Below are 14,460 nucleotides of genomic sequence, written 5' to 3'. Positions count from 1 at the left end.
AACGTGAGTTCTGTTCAGGAGAGATCATTTTTTCTCATAATAGGATGTATTATTTTGTAGTCGTTAATATATAAAATATCAAAAACTAAACGATGTAATAACTTTAGTGCCTTTCTTTATTGTGATTATCTGCATCTTACAAAATTATTTGGAGAAACTCCTATTTCCCCGATTATAAACAGACGGTAGAGACATATTTGGAGTGTTTGTTTGTTTTATTTGTTTTGTTGGGCATTAACTCGGTAAAAGTAAAAACAAACAAACTGGAAAGCAATGACGTCATAAATAATAAAGTAATAATAAAAGTCTTTGGAGTGTTTATTTGTGCGTGTCAGCGCAGCGCCGCGTTGCGTGTGACGCGTGCGTGGATTCATCTGCTGAACCCTTTTTGAAGAAGCCTCCGGACGTGTCTGCTTCCTGCTGTCCTCCAGCTGCTCAGAAAAGGTGTGTCACCGCTGTGACGTCACGCCCCTGTACCTGAGTTTCGGTGAGGGGGGGGGGGGGGTAAACGGATCAAGGCGAGCCAGCTGCGCTGCGGTTCGGCTTTCCTCTCGCCGTCGTTAACGCGATCATCGGTTCATTTTGGGAATTCAACTTTTGGGGTGACGATCGGCGGAAGACACAGACTCCGTAGCGGCGGACCGACGGACCGACGCGGACAGACGTCGGTCTGTAACTTCCTGGTTCTGCTCAGGTATGCGCCGTCCTCCTTCCAGCGCCTCGGATTTGGCTTCCATTGATCAGATCACCAATGCGCGAGCTGCGGATCAACAGATAGAGTCTTCCCGTCAAACGTGTTCGACGCGCGCAGCTGGGAAAGTGGAGACGATCCATTCTTCTCGTCCACGCAGGATGTCGGTGACCCCACGGCGCGTGCGCCTGAAGCCCTGGCTGGTGGCCCAGGTGGACACCGGACGGTACGCGGGTCTGGTGTGGATCGACCGGGACGCCATGCGCTTCAGGATCCCGTGGAAACACGCCACGAGACACACGCCCCAGCACGAGGACGAGGACACGATCTTTAAGGTTCGATTATCTTTTTTTGGCAGAGATGATAAACTCATTAAAACGGTTTGTTTAACCCGGATCAAACAGACGCAACGCGTAAACGCTCTTACTTGGACACACACACACACACACACACACACGCACCATTTTTTCCAATTTGTGTTGGAGATAGTTTATTATTTATTTATTTTTATTTTAAAGCATAAAAAACAAGTCTGTTCTTTGACTGTGATGTAATGTTTGTTATTGGGGGGGGGGGGGGGGGGGGCTTTCTGGCTTCATGGCTTCCAGGAGTAGTAATAATGGCTCATGGCTCAGGGTATATGGAGCAGAGGGGTAGATGCACCTGGGGGGGGGGGGGGGGGGCGAGTTTCTTCTTGCTGAAAAAGAGAGTTTGTTTCAGGTTCAATAGAATCTTAAAAGATCACTGAACTGAATATGCAAATATATCATCTTGATGACATCATCTGCTTGTGCTGCCCGTAAGCACATTTCACATTTCCGCCTGCACGAGGGCAGGAATGAAACCATCCTCTTGTTATCTTAAATGTTCTTTACGTAATGCGTAAGACGCGTTTAGGGGAACGGCTGAGCGGCGTGATGACATTGACGCCTCCGGCTTCCTTTCTCTGTGCCTTCAGGCGTGGGCCGTGGAGACCGGGAAGTTCCAAGAAGGAGTTGATGAACCTGATCCCGCAAAGTGGAAAGCTCAGCTGCGATGCGCTCTGAATAAAAGCCGAGAGTTCAACCTGGTCTACGACGGCACCAAAGAGGTCCCCATGAATCCGTTGAAAGTGTACGATGTCTGTGACATCCCGCAGCCGCTCGGTAACCAAGGTGATAAGAGGCCCTGGAATGTGACTCCCATTGCTCTGTGATCTGTGTGTTATTGACCACTTTAAATCCCACTGCCCAGGGTCTTCAGATGCTGGGTCGTATACTCCGCACGATGAAGATATTTGTGAGGAAGACATTCCAAATACACCGGAGTCTCTCCCTCCGTACCCATCGAATGGTGAATGGCGTCCCATGTATTACTTGTACATTGTGTTCTTAGTAGGACTGCCGCTAAGCCGCTCCTTCATCTCGTTCGCCCTGCAGGCACGAGTCCCTCTCCTCTCATTATGTGGTCTCCCATGAGCTCAGAGTCCTCCTTGCATCCGCCTTCGAATGAAGTCTGGATCAAAGAGGAGCCGGTCAAGGTCTGGCCGAAGGAGGAGCCTGTGGATGTGGAGATGCACACCACACCCCTGGGAGACATGCCCCCTCCGCCTTTGCCCGATCACTCGATGCAGCCTCCATCCCTGCCCGAAACCCTTTTCGCCTCCCCGGAGACGTGGATCAGCTCGCTCCCGAGTAAGTCCACATCCTCAGCGGGAGGATGCTGCCATTCCACACACGTGATGCGTGATGCATTTCACTATCTCTGCACTTTTGGGGGGAGGCGGAGCAAACCGGTGCCCGATTACGTCTTCATTGGCCTGTTTTGGGATGAACTTCCTGTTTCTTTTTTTAAACGCTGCCTTGCTTGAGTTGTGTCTTCATGCTGTGTGACCAGTGACCGACCTGGAGGTGCAGTTCCAGTACCGAGGGAAGGAGATGTGTCCCACGGCGAACGTCAGCAACCCGCAGGGCTGCAGGCTGTTCTACGGCGACCTCGGCCCCATGGTCAACCAGGAGGAGCTGTTTGGGCCCGTGAACCTGGAGCAGCTGCGCTTCCCAACCACGGAGCACATCACCAATGACAAGCAGAGGGTTTTCACCAGCCGCCTGCTGGACGTGATGGACAGGGGACTCATCCTGGAGGTGAACGGCCACGACATCTACGCGGTCCGTCTGTGCCAGTGTAAGGTGTACTGGTCGGGGCCCTGCGCTCCAAACCAAGCCGCCCCAAATCTCATAGAACGCCAGAAAAAGGTCAAACTGTTCTGCCTGGAGTCTTTTCTCAGCGGTGAGTGAAATCTATTCTTTGGCTGAAGTTATTTCACCGGAAAAATGTTTTCATGTTTCCTGTCTTTGCTTGTTTTAATTCCTTTATGAGGTATCTTAATTTCATGATGATGATGAAGAAAAAATATATTTCTTGACATATTATTACACCCTGAAAACCTCATACTGTTATAATTTCAGCTATACATGTTGGTTTTGCCAACCTTTACTCATTAATGCCCCACGATAAGTAATTTTAGGGTTTAATATTTGTTATTACTCTTTGTGAATCTTCCTGGGGAAGAGTTTTAAGGTGACTTCAGGAAGTTCAGGTTTGTCATCTTCTCCATAAGAAATATCCTAAACATACAGGACTCTCTTTATTGCACTTCTTTCAGGGACTGATCTGACTTTTGCAGACATAATCTTCCCTGAGAAAGAATGCTAATGACTGTGCTTGTATTGTGTGTGCGTGTGTGCGTGTGTGTGTGTGCGTGTGCGTGTGCAGGAGTGATAGCCCACCAGCGTGGCCAGACACCAATCCTCCCTCAGTTTGAAATCAGCCTGTGCTTTGGAGAGGAGTGGCCTGACGGGAGGCCCAGGGAGAGGAAGCTCATCATGGTTCAGGTGAGAATCATCCGTTTCTGTGTCAGCACGGTGCTGAGTGAATCGAACGGCTGGAATCACCCTCAGATTCTAACGTGTGTATTTGTACTCGTCCTATTTGTGCTGCCTGATCGTGCCGTCTTTGCTCTTCTGTAGGTCATTCCAGTGGTGGCCCGGATGATAAATGAGATGTTTTCTGGCGACAGCACGCGATCCTTCGACAGCGGCAGCGTTCGTCTGCAGATTTCTATCCCGGATATCAAAGACAACATAGTGGCCCATCTAAAGCAGCTGTACTGCCTGCTCCAGACCCACCAGGGCCAGGACAGCTGGGCCTTACCGCCTGGCTCAGGCCTGAACATCGTGCAGGCTCTGCAGGCCCAGTGAATCGGCCAGCGCTGTGAACTAATGCTGCTGAGCGTTACCTACTGTTATCAAAGAAGTCCTAATATGTAATCGCCTTTAGAAGTGTGCACAGTAAACAGTGGTATTCCCATCCTTCATGGTTTTATCTCTGTGTGGAGGTATTTCTTAAAAGCCTGCATTGTGCTTGGATTGTAGCTGAATTTGGTGCCTGCATGGGCCGAGGTCCCGCTCGCTTGCAGGAGAACGTTAAGCGTAGTTAATGAGTCACAGATATTGCTCTGCTTTATTTATCTAAGGGGGTCAATGATTGCCAGACTTTTCAGGAGCCAAGAAAAGGAGCTGAAAGTTTTTGTCTTTGGCCTCATGTGAAATATATATATATATATTTTTAGCAGCACATCTATCATGAGATTTGTATATTTGGGATAACACATGGAGAGCGAGACTTTGGGGCTACACTCTTGTCTGTTTTCATTATCCTGTGTTATTGCATGTAGCTCTAATAATAATGTCGCCTTCAGTAGTAGAAACCGTTTTCTGCTCACCTAAGCCTGCAGTTTTTGTCTTCAGTTGTCTCGTGTTTGCATTAATGCTGTCAGATATGTTTTTATTCAGTCTTTGATTTTTAGCCATTTGTTGTATCCAGGCATCCATTCAAATAAAATCACACAGCCCTTTGGCTCCGTCTTAAGATAGCTGCCACTGCGCATTGGAGTGCTGAACAGAATGTAGTTATTGCATTTATCCTGTGATTGTGTGTTTATTTGATCAATAAACTAAAGCAAAGCTGGGGGTTATTGATTAATAGTTCAAAACGTAGTTTAGTTTAGTTCTTTGCAGCTGTAAATCCTGACTAATGTTACAAGCTGGGCTCTGTTGGATGTGGATTAGAGCTCCACCTGTGAACGTGGTTTGCCATCCTGCTCCGGTGACCTCTGCAGGCCTGCTTCCGACCTCCAGCCACTGAGTTTAACGGCAGAACATCCTGGGAACGCTAAAAAGACAAAACATGTCTAACAAATACTTTGTACACACAAAATACTATTAAAAATAATGCACTCAGATAAGAATTTATATCTGAATGCAAAACAGTAAATCAGATAGAAATACTAACTGTGCCTTGGATGTATTGAAGGAGAAAAAAAACTTCATGAAATATATTTATATTCACAATAAAATGACCATTCCTAAAGGAGTCTCTCATTGTCTGTGGATCTATTTCTATTTCACTGTAATGTGCATGTTCTAGGCTTTTGGGTGTTATCTGTGATAGAACAAAAATAAATACATCTTAAACTTTCTACTCTGGTGTGTTTTAGGGAGGGAAGAGAAAGAAAAAAACCAACAGTTGGAGTGTTTTGTCTTGATTCTCACAGTCACGTTACTTTGTGGACAAAACGCTCATAAAGGTGACCTTTGTCCAAACGGGATCCCACACTGGAGCTCCACAGCCGCTGACGCCGGACTTTGTGCTCTCCTTTTATGAGTAGCAGCACTGGGATATAAAACGTTGTTGACTGAGGTGCAGGTTTAAAAACGTCAGTGTGGTTAGACTTCACCTTAATACAGAAGAAGCAGCGCGAGCGTTCAACATCCAGGCATCAAAGGTAAGAGCTGTGGACGGTGGCCGCCAGCAGCAAGCAGGATGGATCTGTGCTGAAGGTGGTCACAAGTCTGAGGCCACTAATCGCCACTAATTCTTTAAATCTGACAGTGAGAACTACACGTCGGATAAAAAAAAACCCCACTTGGCTCATCCGACTCTGACAGCAAAAGGTTCGCTGTTCGCTGTGTTTGTGTTTGAAATATGTCGTATTGTGTTAGAGCCTACTTTTGGTTTGAAACGTCAGACAGTCTAAAAAGAATCTTTACAATATGCAAACTAAGTGTATATAAAGACGACATTTTCAGGTTTTGTTGCCAGGTAACCAGTAGAACCAGTAAAACCAGTAGATGATCAGCAAGGGCCTTACTTATTCTTTTATTTTGTAATAACAATTTGCTAAAGACCTAACTTGCTTCCAAAATATGTAACCGTTAAAACGGAACCTTGAAGCTTCTGTCATTGACGGAACCTTTTCCTTTTTTTTCCCCACTGTGTGTAATATTGCAGGTGTCAGCACTGACAATGTTCAGGAGCAACAGCCCGTTTGAGAACGACACGAGCAGCTATGCAGATTCAATACAGTCTAAGTATATATCTTACACTTTGTTTTTTTGATTGATTGGATATTTAATCATTTGATCCCCCTTCGCTGTTGCATTCATCGCCTTGTGATCCCCATGTGACAGTGGCTACTCCACGATGGACGAGCTCTCGTCGCAGGTCTCAAATGTGTCGAGGCCGAGCGCACAATCCATCTACAGTAAGTTAGCGCTGCTGTCCTTGGCTGTTACCCCCCGCCTAACCTAACGCCCTGCTTCAACGCTTTAACAGTGCAAAGGAAGGCGTACGCTGCAGAAATGAACCAGATGATGAACAAACTCCAATACCGAGTGGAGGTACCCGCCCAAGCCGTTCTAGAGATCCTGTCTGAGTGGCTGCTTTGAAACGCTGGTCCTCTTCTCACAGCACCTGTTCACCTGCGACCTGGATGGGAAGGAGCTGAGAGGCGTCGCTGACTGCGTGGAGCGGCTGAATCTGCTCAAGGGCATGGGTCGGGTGTGGGGGCAGAGCATGCTGATGGAGGTCTGCGGCCCCACATTGCTGCTCACAGACATTGAAACCAAAGTAAGGACCTTGTGAGAGACCTGCAGACAAACGATGACGTCATTAGATTCTACTTATTGGTTTTGGACTCACCCTAAAGATCGAGACTTCCGCTGTTCAATGAGCAAATATTTATTGCGGTTTACCCCGATCTTTTCTTTTTTCTTTATTTTTGTCATTGTTCCTTTTAGGTTCTACGATCTATGCATAAAACGTGTTTCTTTTTTCCATTTCAGTGTCGATCACTTTATATCGGAGAAAGTCTTCCTAGAAAAACAAAAAGGCATAGTTCTGTCCACGCTACGTCTCTCTCTGCTTGTTCGTAGAGGGAGAGCGATTTAGTTTTCTTACGTCTGTCTTTTAATGAGTATTCCTATTCATTTATTTTTCATGCGCTTCTTTTTTTACGACCACCATCGCGTTTTCTGTTCTCACAGACGGAGCTGGAGTCCATGGCCCTTGGTGACATCCTGGAGCTCAAGGCCGTGTTGGACAATGGAGCGTTCAACTCCCTGCTCACAGTGTCCGTCCGGCCCAGGAGAAAACACGCCACCGCCGTCCTCATGTTTCAGTGTGAGGACGTCAGGGTGAGAGAAAACGTCCCGTCATCCTTCAGTGTATTCATGGATAATTTACGATTTGTTTGATATCGATAGATACACAAACCAATAAAGCTGTCTAATACATTGAAGTATTTATCACAAATGCTACTTTGCGCTGGTGGGAATAAAGCAGCAAGGAACAGAAGAAAGGACTGAACGTCCTACATGCTTCAAGTGATGCCACATCCCTCATCTGAGTCCATTGAAAATAGATTTTACTTCCATTTCAGATCGAATCTACGAATACGTATACCCGAGGTTTACCCGGGGAAAACACAAACGTTGCTCATGGGTCACTTTTGAAAGTCGATATGAAGCAGGCAGTCAAAGTAAACTGGGCATAAGCAACGAATCAGAATTGGGCATCAAGACCTCCCACTGGACAGAGAGCATTAAGCCGTTCAGGGCGCCCCCCAGGTCAAAGGGCGTCTGTTGGCTGATGACTCTGATGAAGCGGCTGAATGATGAGGATGTTGAATCTGTGGGCAGCAGTTTGGGAAGTGAAAGGTGCACGGCATGAATGAACCAGAGGACACAAAGAGAATCAACATGCTGTCGGGCGGATGGGACCAGCCGATCGAAACAGCTTGTAAACGTCAAAATGACTTCCTTTTGTTGTTTCGCAGGCCGACTATGTTCAAAAGAATCTCTCACAAGCTCTGTCACGCAGCAAAGAGGATTCAAGCATCAGGTCAGTGACAACCAACACATAGAACCTCAGTATCCACTTATTATGTCCTTTTCTTCATCCGGCACGCCTTTTTGAAACAGCAAGGTCGGGCCTGCAGCTGGGCGTCAGCGAACAAACAATTTAAGGAAGGCTCCAAAATCTTTTGCCCCTGATGTGCAGCGTCCTGCAGCTGAGTCAGCGCCCCGGCGGACGCATCCTGACCAAGGTGAGGGCGTGACAGAAGAATTACGGCCGCCGCATAGAGATCAGCACATATCCCCGGTCTCCTTTGCACATACAGAGGAAAGTGAGATCAATGAACCCGAGCTGTTCTCACCTGACGGAGAGGAGAAGGGCTTCACGAATGAAGAAGAACCTCGGCCTCCTCCCCGCCCATACACAGCGCTGGACAGGAGCGTAGTGAGCGTCTTTATTCTAACACAGGAAATGTGTGACATTTGACTTTGTAGATTAAGAGAGGACGGACATGGAGCTCATTTCTCTCTCCTTTCTTTACAGGATCTCTTGAATCATATATTAAACGATCTAGAAATTTTCATGGGACAAGTAGCTGCAGCTGTGGCTAAAAATGGGAGGAAAAAGAAGAAGAAGAGACCTGGGAAAGGTAAAGAGGGAGAAAACGAAAGAAAGGACTTGCTTTGTGATGGCTCTGTCATGTCGTGACCTTTTATCTCCTAGCGATGGAGGGCATGCCCCCTGCAGCAGAATTTGCAGCATGTCTCCATAAGATCAAATGCGGTTTCAACCTTCTGGTAAGTGTCCTATTATCGCATCCCACCACGCATCACATGTTTCCTCTGAACGCTGTCTCGACTCCGACAGGTGGAGCTCAACGGAAGGATCAAAGATCCCACTGCTCCTGAATTTGTTCACTCCCTATTCTCCACGGTAGCGTTTGTAAGTGGCCGCTGCTCTTCAATTCTAGCTCAGGCTTTTGAGTGTTTCAACACAAGTATGCATTTTAGAATTGAAAGTTACTGTGCATATAGTCTGGGTGGCGCAGTAGTGAGCTGAGGTGTGAGGTGTGAACACTGCGAGTTGGTCCTCTTACCTGCATGGCATCCTGGAATGAATCTCCTGCAATGCTTTCTGGGATAGATTCCAACCCCCCCTGCAACCCTGAAATAGGACAAAGGCTTGTTAGCAGCTTACAATTTAGCACTAAAATCGATCCTTCAGGAGGAAAAGATGTCGAGCATCCTGCATACTTTATGCATCGATTGCTGATCGGTGATTGATTAGTGCCACTACGTTTACATGCAGTACATATTTTGTACGTTTTGCATTGAAGCCTTGCTTCTTAGCGGCTGCTTTACCGTTTTAAGTAGAAGAAGAAGCATTGTATTGTTTATCGTCTGTCCTGGGGGGGGGGGGCAGTGGGCGACTCTGTGGAGTGGAGTAAGGTGGGGTTACGCATCTTAATAAAGGCATGCAGACTGGAGGAACCGGGGCGTGGAACAGCGACCTTTAGACGACCCACATCCGCCCCAAAGCGGTTTATGATTGATTGATTGATTATAGTTGATCATTACAGGACTGCTGAACGCGCTCTATGCTTTGTCCCACCAGCTGCTGTCTCACTGCTCTGAGGATCTGCCGCCAACCATTGTGGCGCCGCTGCTGACGCCCCAGTGCATCCGTCTGATGAGCGAGGAGGCCTCCACAGAGGAGGACCAGCTGTGGCAGTCGCTGGGAGACGCCTGGAACATCCCCAGGTAAACGCTGGGGGACTGGAGGACAGAAGGAATGTCCTGTAAGAGACAAAAGGGAATCAGACATGGATACTAGTTAGTTGTACACGAACTTTTTACATGAAGTTTATTATGTGGAGTTTATTTTCAAAGTTTGAGCTGTCTGGTTTCATAAAAAAAAAAGTATCTACTCTGAATGTCAAAATGGTTGCACAACTGTTTTATTCTTCATGTCAAAGTTAAATAAATTATTTAATGTGCAATAAGCAAATCTGAATTAGTGCAACATAATTTTTTAAAGACTAATCTTATTGCATTTAAACTGGGCTGCTGGACTAATCTTCCTAAACTGATGTGAAGTATTTAAACCAGACATTTGATGCTGTTCGGTTATTTTGCTGATCTCCAACAAGGCTTTTAAAGACTTTAACTTGCCACCTACTACTGGTTTTATTGCTTTGTTGGAGTTAAAGGGATTAATATTCAGTTATATTGCTCATATCAATATCATATATTGATAATATCACCAGCACCAAATGGCCTGAAGATGACGAAGACATCCCGACATACACTCTGGAGTTCTTGGATGGCTGGCAGCCTCCGGAGCTGCGTTCAGCACCTGAAGCAGGAGAGCCTGCGAGCAGACGGGCGAGTCCGCAGCCTGCACCCAGTCAGGTGAAACAGGCCTTCACAGAGGCGGAGGAACAGAGCTGGGGAGAGGAGGATGAACGCACGACTGGATTGGCTTGTTTTTCTATGCAGACTTCAGCCAAATGGTCACCACCACGCACTCCACGAAAAACACGGTACACACACCAGCACAGGAAGCACAAACGTGTGATGGAGGCGCTAAACCTCACACAGCGGTGCCCTTTGATTTGATCTTCAGCTCACGCGAGTCCGAACCACAACAGATGCGTGTCGTGCGTGACTTCGTCTCCAGAAACGCGAGAGAGCTCACAGTCAGAAAAGGGGAAGTTGTTCAGGTGAGTGAACCTGCTGCTGTTTCTGCTGTGTTCCGTCCACTGATCACGTCGCTTCCATGTTTTTGCTCCCCCTCCCCCTCCAGCTACTGGACAGGTCAAGACAGTGGTGGAGGGTGAGGGGTCACGGAGGCCAGGAGGGCTTCGTCCCCCATAATGTCCTGGGAGCTTGCGGTGATCAGTCTGTCCAGGTGGGCGAGCGATAAAAACATAGTCAGCGCTTCAACTCGTGCAGAGTGACAAACTGTTTGCGTTATCGGTGTGCGGTTTCTTTTCCAGCTAACCGGGGGTCCCGCTGTGCTAACGAAGAGGTGCAAGGCTGCAGAAGTGAAAGCCTGGCTAGAAGACAAGGGCTTCAGCCAAATGTAAGTTGTAATGGGATCACGTTTTGATGGCCGACTTCTAAATGAAGTTTAGTCTATAAGTTCCGTTATATCTGAATGTGAACAATCTATTACACATTTTTGTGTTTCTATTAGTCGTTCAGATAATTGACCCGAAATCCAGGTCTCAGGTTTTGCTGGAGCCTATCCCAGGAGTCTCAGGGAGAGAGGCGGGGCACACCCTGGACAAGCCGCCAGTTCATCGCAGGGCCACACACACACAGACAGACAATCATTCAATATTCAAAGTGGTGTTCTTGTGTCTTATTCACACAAACCCAAAGCTTCTACATGACTTTCCATCGCTTCACAACGGAAGCCAGTTTGTCGCTAGTGATGGGAGACGCATGGGTTCTAATGAAGGACGCTACTGAGACACAACACATTTGTAACTTGGCGTTTGGAGCCTTGCATCCGGTATCCGGGCCCGGCGTTGTGATTTGGTTAAACACCTCTGCTAGAATGAACCCCCGAAACCCAATCAATGTTTATCACACGCAGAACCGTCCGCTGTCTGGGCGTGCTGAGCGGCTCCATGCTGCTGGGAATGACCAGAGAGGAACTGAAAACCGTGTGTCCAGAGGAGGGAGGACGCGTCTTCCTCCAGCTGCAGGCAGTAAAGGCTGCCAGGGCTGTAAGTGTAGCACGATGATGATGATGATGATGATGAGCGCTGTGAAAACGCCACCGACTGATTTATGTTTCCACACCGCAGTCTTCCAGCTAAGAGCGACGGATGCTGCTGGGAGGCAACGTCAAAGAGGAAGAGGAAGTCATTTATGTCTTATTAAAAGTCTAAAATGTATCTGGACAATTTCTCCAGCTCTACTGTCCTGAATCTGAAGCACGGGCTAAGCTGAAACCTGGAGGTGATGTAACCTGTAAATAAAAGAAAAGTTATGTCTGACACTCATGAAATGGATTTGTGAACAAACATGCTTTATTTCATTAGTCAGATGTTACAGATTCTTCAGGCATCGGTCCAGCACTGTTGATCCATTTCAGGCAATAATATGGCTACGGATCAAATGACAGAAAATTACATGGGAAAAAAAAAATACATTAAAGTCTCAGCTGGACACGTTAAAATGAGAATTGGCAGATTGGTGACTTAATTAGCAAACAGGAATAGAAGACTCTGACCTCTCGTGAATATAGAATGCATTCTAGTAGCTGGTATCATTTTCTGTCGCCGTCCTAATAACCTGCGCCTCAGCGGCTATAGTGAAGCGCATCCCTCAATCAACAACAAAACAAAAATGTGATGGCTCAATTGATCTCTTAAACAATTCACAGATTCAAGCTTCTAGAATGTGAGGATTTTTTTGTTTTGCTTTTGCTTGCGTAGTTGTGTGCGATTGTGTAGTCCAGTATACTATGCAGCGTAGTAGACACCGTGTCCTCCCTAACGCTGTGTGTGAAGGTGAATGGGGTAGAGTTGACTTAAAGAAAACCAAAATGAGGACAAAAATAAATGAAAGGAAAAGAGGTAAAGCTTCCACATCTCATCTCCGTGACAACATACTACAGCCGAGAATGTTCCCGCTACCTTCCCAAACGTTCCCGAGCAGAGAGTAAGAGCGAGTGTGACGCAGATCCCTACTGTAAACGGCGTCTCATCATCCGCAGGCCTATCCCAGGTGCGGCAGGTGTGTTGTAACACTGAATGGAGAATAATCAGCAAGAGAAACGCCACTGCGATTAAAAACAACACAACAGACATCAACATGTCAAATTAACAAATAATAAGTACGAATAAAATTATACAAACCTAATATTCTATCGTCATGACATAATGCCAACTTAACAGCCACACAATGTCAGCCTCAGCATCAATATATTGAGTATAAAATCTCTATCTGTATCATTTTTACAAAAATACATTTTATACATGAAATCCAAACGCACAAAACCCGTCAAGCAGAGCGCACAACCTGAGCGCATCGCGCACTTCCTGGGAAGCTGCAGCGTTCCTGCTCAACACAGGCGGCTCTCGTCTAACCATCTTTAATGAGAACATGTATAAATGCCAACGACACAGACGGAGTTTCAAATGAAGGCCGACATTCTCGTTCTCTCCTAAACTTGGCATGAAATACTTCTGACCTCGAGGTCCAAACACGAAGCTCACAGCGTGACGGGAAGTGGGACGGTGTCCACAGGGACGACTTTGATGACACGAAGAGTACGACCCAAATGCTACAGAACCATGCGACAGCCTCAACCATGTCCCGGCATGGTTTGCTCTTTTAAATGGGTTTACTGCCTGCAGCAGATTTCTGACTCAAATGCTGGTTGTTGGCAGCCCTGAATTAGTTAAGTTGCTGCAAGCAACTCATCCTCACCTCACAACGGACATGCAAAAAAAAAAAAAAAAAAAAAGCACTTCTAAATACAGAACTAGAAATAAATCTGCTTTCTTCATCCAACGAAGCCCCAGGTGCACATTATTTTTCACCGAGCATGCAGCTAGGGGGTCTCGGCTCCTCTGACGTTGCTGTATGGTCACTGAGGAAACGTGTTACGATACATTTTGCAGGCAATAAAGACAAAACCTGGGCACTGCCCAAACCGGAAGGCACTGAGAAGTCTTGGTTTGCTGCATATCTGCTGAGTGCACTGCATGCAAGGGGGAAAACTGTTCTCGTCTGTCTATGGGAGAGGGAATGAGCAACACGACGGCCATAAGGAGGGAGGGGACCTTCGCAACCACAGCGAGGTAAGGGTGAGGGGATTCTCCTGGTTGCCGTGCTTGAACTCATCATTCTTTGTGCTGCAGCCAAAATGTATGACGCAAGTTTCCCCCTTTCTATCTCCCAGAAAACAATGTATTCACTTCATTTACGACGACAGCGAGCTTAATGGAATGTTTGGTTGTCAGAATCAAGGAAGAACAACCACCTGAAACGGGTCACGGCTGACACCGACCCCCCAATAACGGAACAGTATTATCTGGAATCCTTTGTCATAAGTTGTGAATAATGAGAGCGTAGATGCACTAAGTTTAGTTTTTCAGCACGGCTGTAAAGTGGATCACAGACAACATGCAGAGCGGGTCTGCTGTGGTGAACGTTTAAATGTGCCGGTTGTTTCTGTAGTAGGCTACACATGTACTACCAAGATACTACATGCAATGTGACGCATGTCTGTTTAGTAAAAACATATCACTGCATAAACATCAACAGCTGTGGCTGGACACAATCAAGCGTGCGGAATAAAGAAAGCATCTCTGCTCATCCTCATGCCGAGAACGTAAAAGTCTGAGAAGAACAGAAACAGAGAAGAGCGAGGAATCTTGAATATAAATCTAGACATTTAACAATAATATAACTTTAAAACTCTTTCGCTGCAACTCAAAAATGAATTCAACTCCTAAAAAAAAACAACAACAAAAACACCTGAGGCCGAAGCGCTCTGGCAGACTGTATCCTTGGCTTTTTGGGATGCTGTGCTAACGGCGTAGTCGCTGTGCAGCAGACGTCTATAGCGGT

At 46.6% G+C, this 14,460-nt stretch overlaps 2 protein-coding genes across 2 annotated transcripts; both read left to right on the top strand.

Moving 5' to 3' along the window:
• Positions 1-503: 503 nt before the first annotated feature.
• Positions 504-5,086, top strand: irf6 (interferon regulatory factor 6). Its single transcript, XM_068743007.1, has 8 exons — positions 504-694; positions 852-1,026; positions 1,650-1,845; positions 1,925-2,023; positions 2,110-2,364; positions 2,567-2,959; positions 3,446-3,564; positions 3,700-5,086. The coding sequence occupies exons 2-8, from the start codon at positions 853-855 to the stop codon at positions 3,928-3,930; spliced, it is 1,467 nt and encodes a 488-aa protein (XP_068599108.1). The 5' UTR covers positions 504-694; position 852; the 3' UTR covers positions 3,931-5,086.
• A 951-nt stretch (positions 5,087-6,037) lies between these two features.
• On the top strand, positions 6,038-11,742 carry eps8l3a (EPS8 signaling adaptor L3a). Its single transcript, XM_068742091.1, has 18 exons — positions 6,038-6,102; positions 6,202-6,275; positions 6,347-6,411; positions 6,482-6,640; positions 7,057-7,206; positions 7,848-7,912; positions 8,072-8,117; positions 8,195-8,311; positions 8,411-8,516; positions 8,591-8,664; positions 8,735-8,809; positions 9,482-9,627; positions 10,134-10,379; positions 10,493-10,589; positions 10,673-10,777; positions 10,866-10,951; positions 11,471-11,603; positions 11,685-11,742. The coding sequence occupies exons 1-18, from the start codon at positions 6,038-6,040 to the stop codon at positions 11,694-11,696; spliced, it is 1,821 nt and encodes a 606-aa protein (XP_068598192.1). The 3' UTR covers positions 11,697-11,742.
• The last annotated feature ends 2,718 nt before the right edge of the window (positions 11,743-14,460 follow it).

This window comes from Brachionichthys hirsutus, chromosome 8, assembly GCF_040956055.1.
Source record: "Brachionichthys hirsutus isolate HB-005 chromosome 8, CSIRO-AGI_Bhir_v1, whole genome shotgun sequence".
NCBI lineage: Eukaryota > Metazoa > Chordata > Actinopteri > Lophiiformes > Brachionichthyidae > Brachionichthys > Brachionichthys hirsutus.
This window is presented reverse-complemented; position numbering and strand designations above follow the sequence as displayed.

Excerpts from the sequence above, each read along its gene's own strand:
- irf6 (XM_068743007.1), top strand. The coding sequence starts at position 853 with ATGTCGGTGACCCCACGGCGCGTGCGCCTGAAGCCCTGGCTGGTGGCC. Across the intron at positions 2,024-2,109 it reads CCCTCCGTACCCATCGAATG|GCACGAGTCCCTCTCCTCTC; the intron begins GTGAATGGCGTC and ends TTCGCCCTGCAG. Across the intron at positions 3,565-3,699 it reads GGAAGCTCATCATGGTTCAG|GTCATTCCAGTGGTGGCCCG; the intron begins GTGAGAATCATC and ends GCTCTTCTGTAG.
- eps8l3a (XM_068742091.1), top strand. The coding sequence starts at position 6,038 with ATGTTCAGGAGCAACAGCCCGTTTGAGAACGACACGAGCAGCTATGCA. Across the intron at positions 10,590-10,672 it reads GAAAAGGGGAAGTTGTTCAG|CTACTGGACAGGTCAAGACA; the intron begins GTGAGTGAACCT and ends CTCCCCCTCCAG. Across the intron at positions 10,778-10,865 it reads GCGGTGATCAGTCTGTCCAG|CTAACCGGGGGTCCCGCTGT; the intron begins GTGGGCGAGCGA and ends TTTCTTTTCCAG.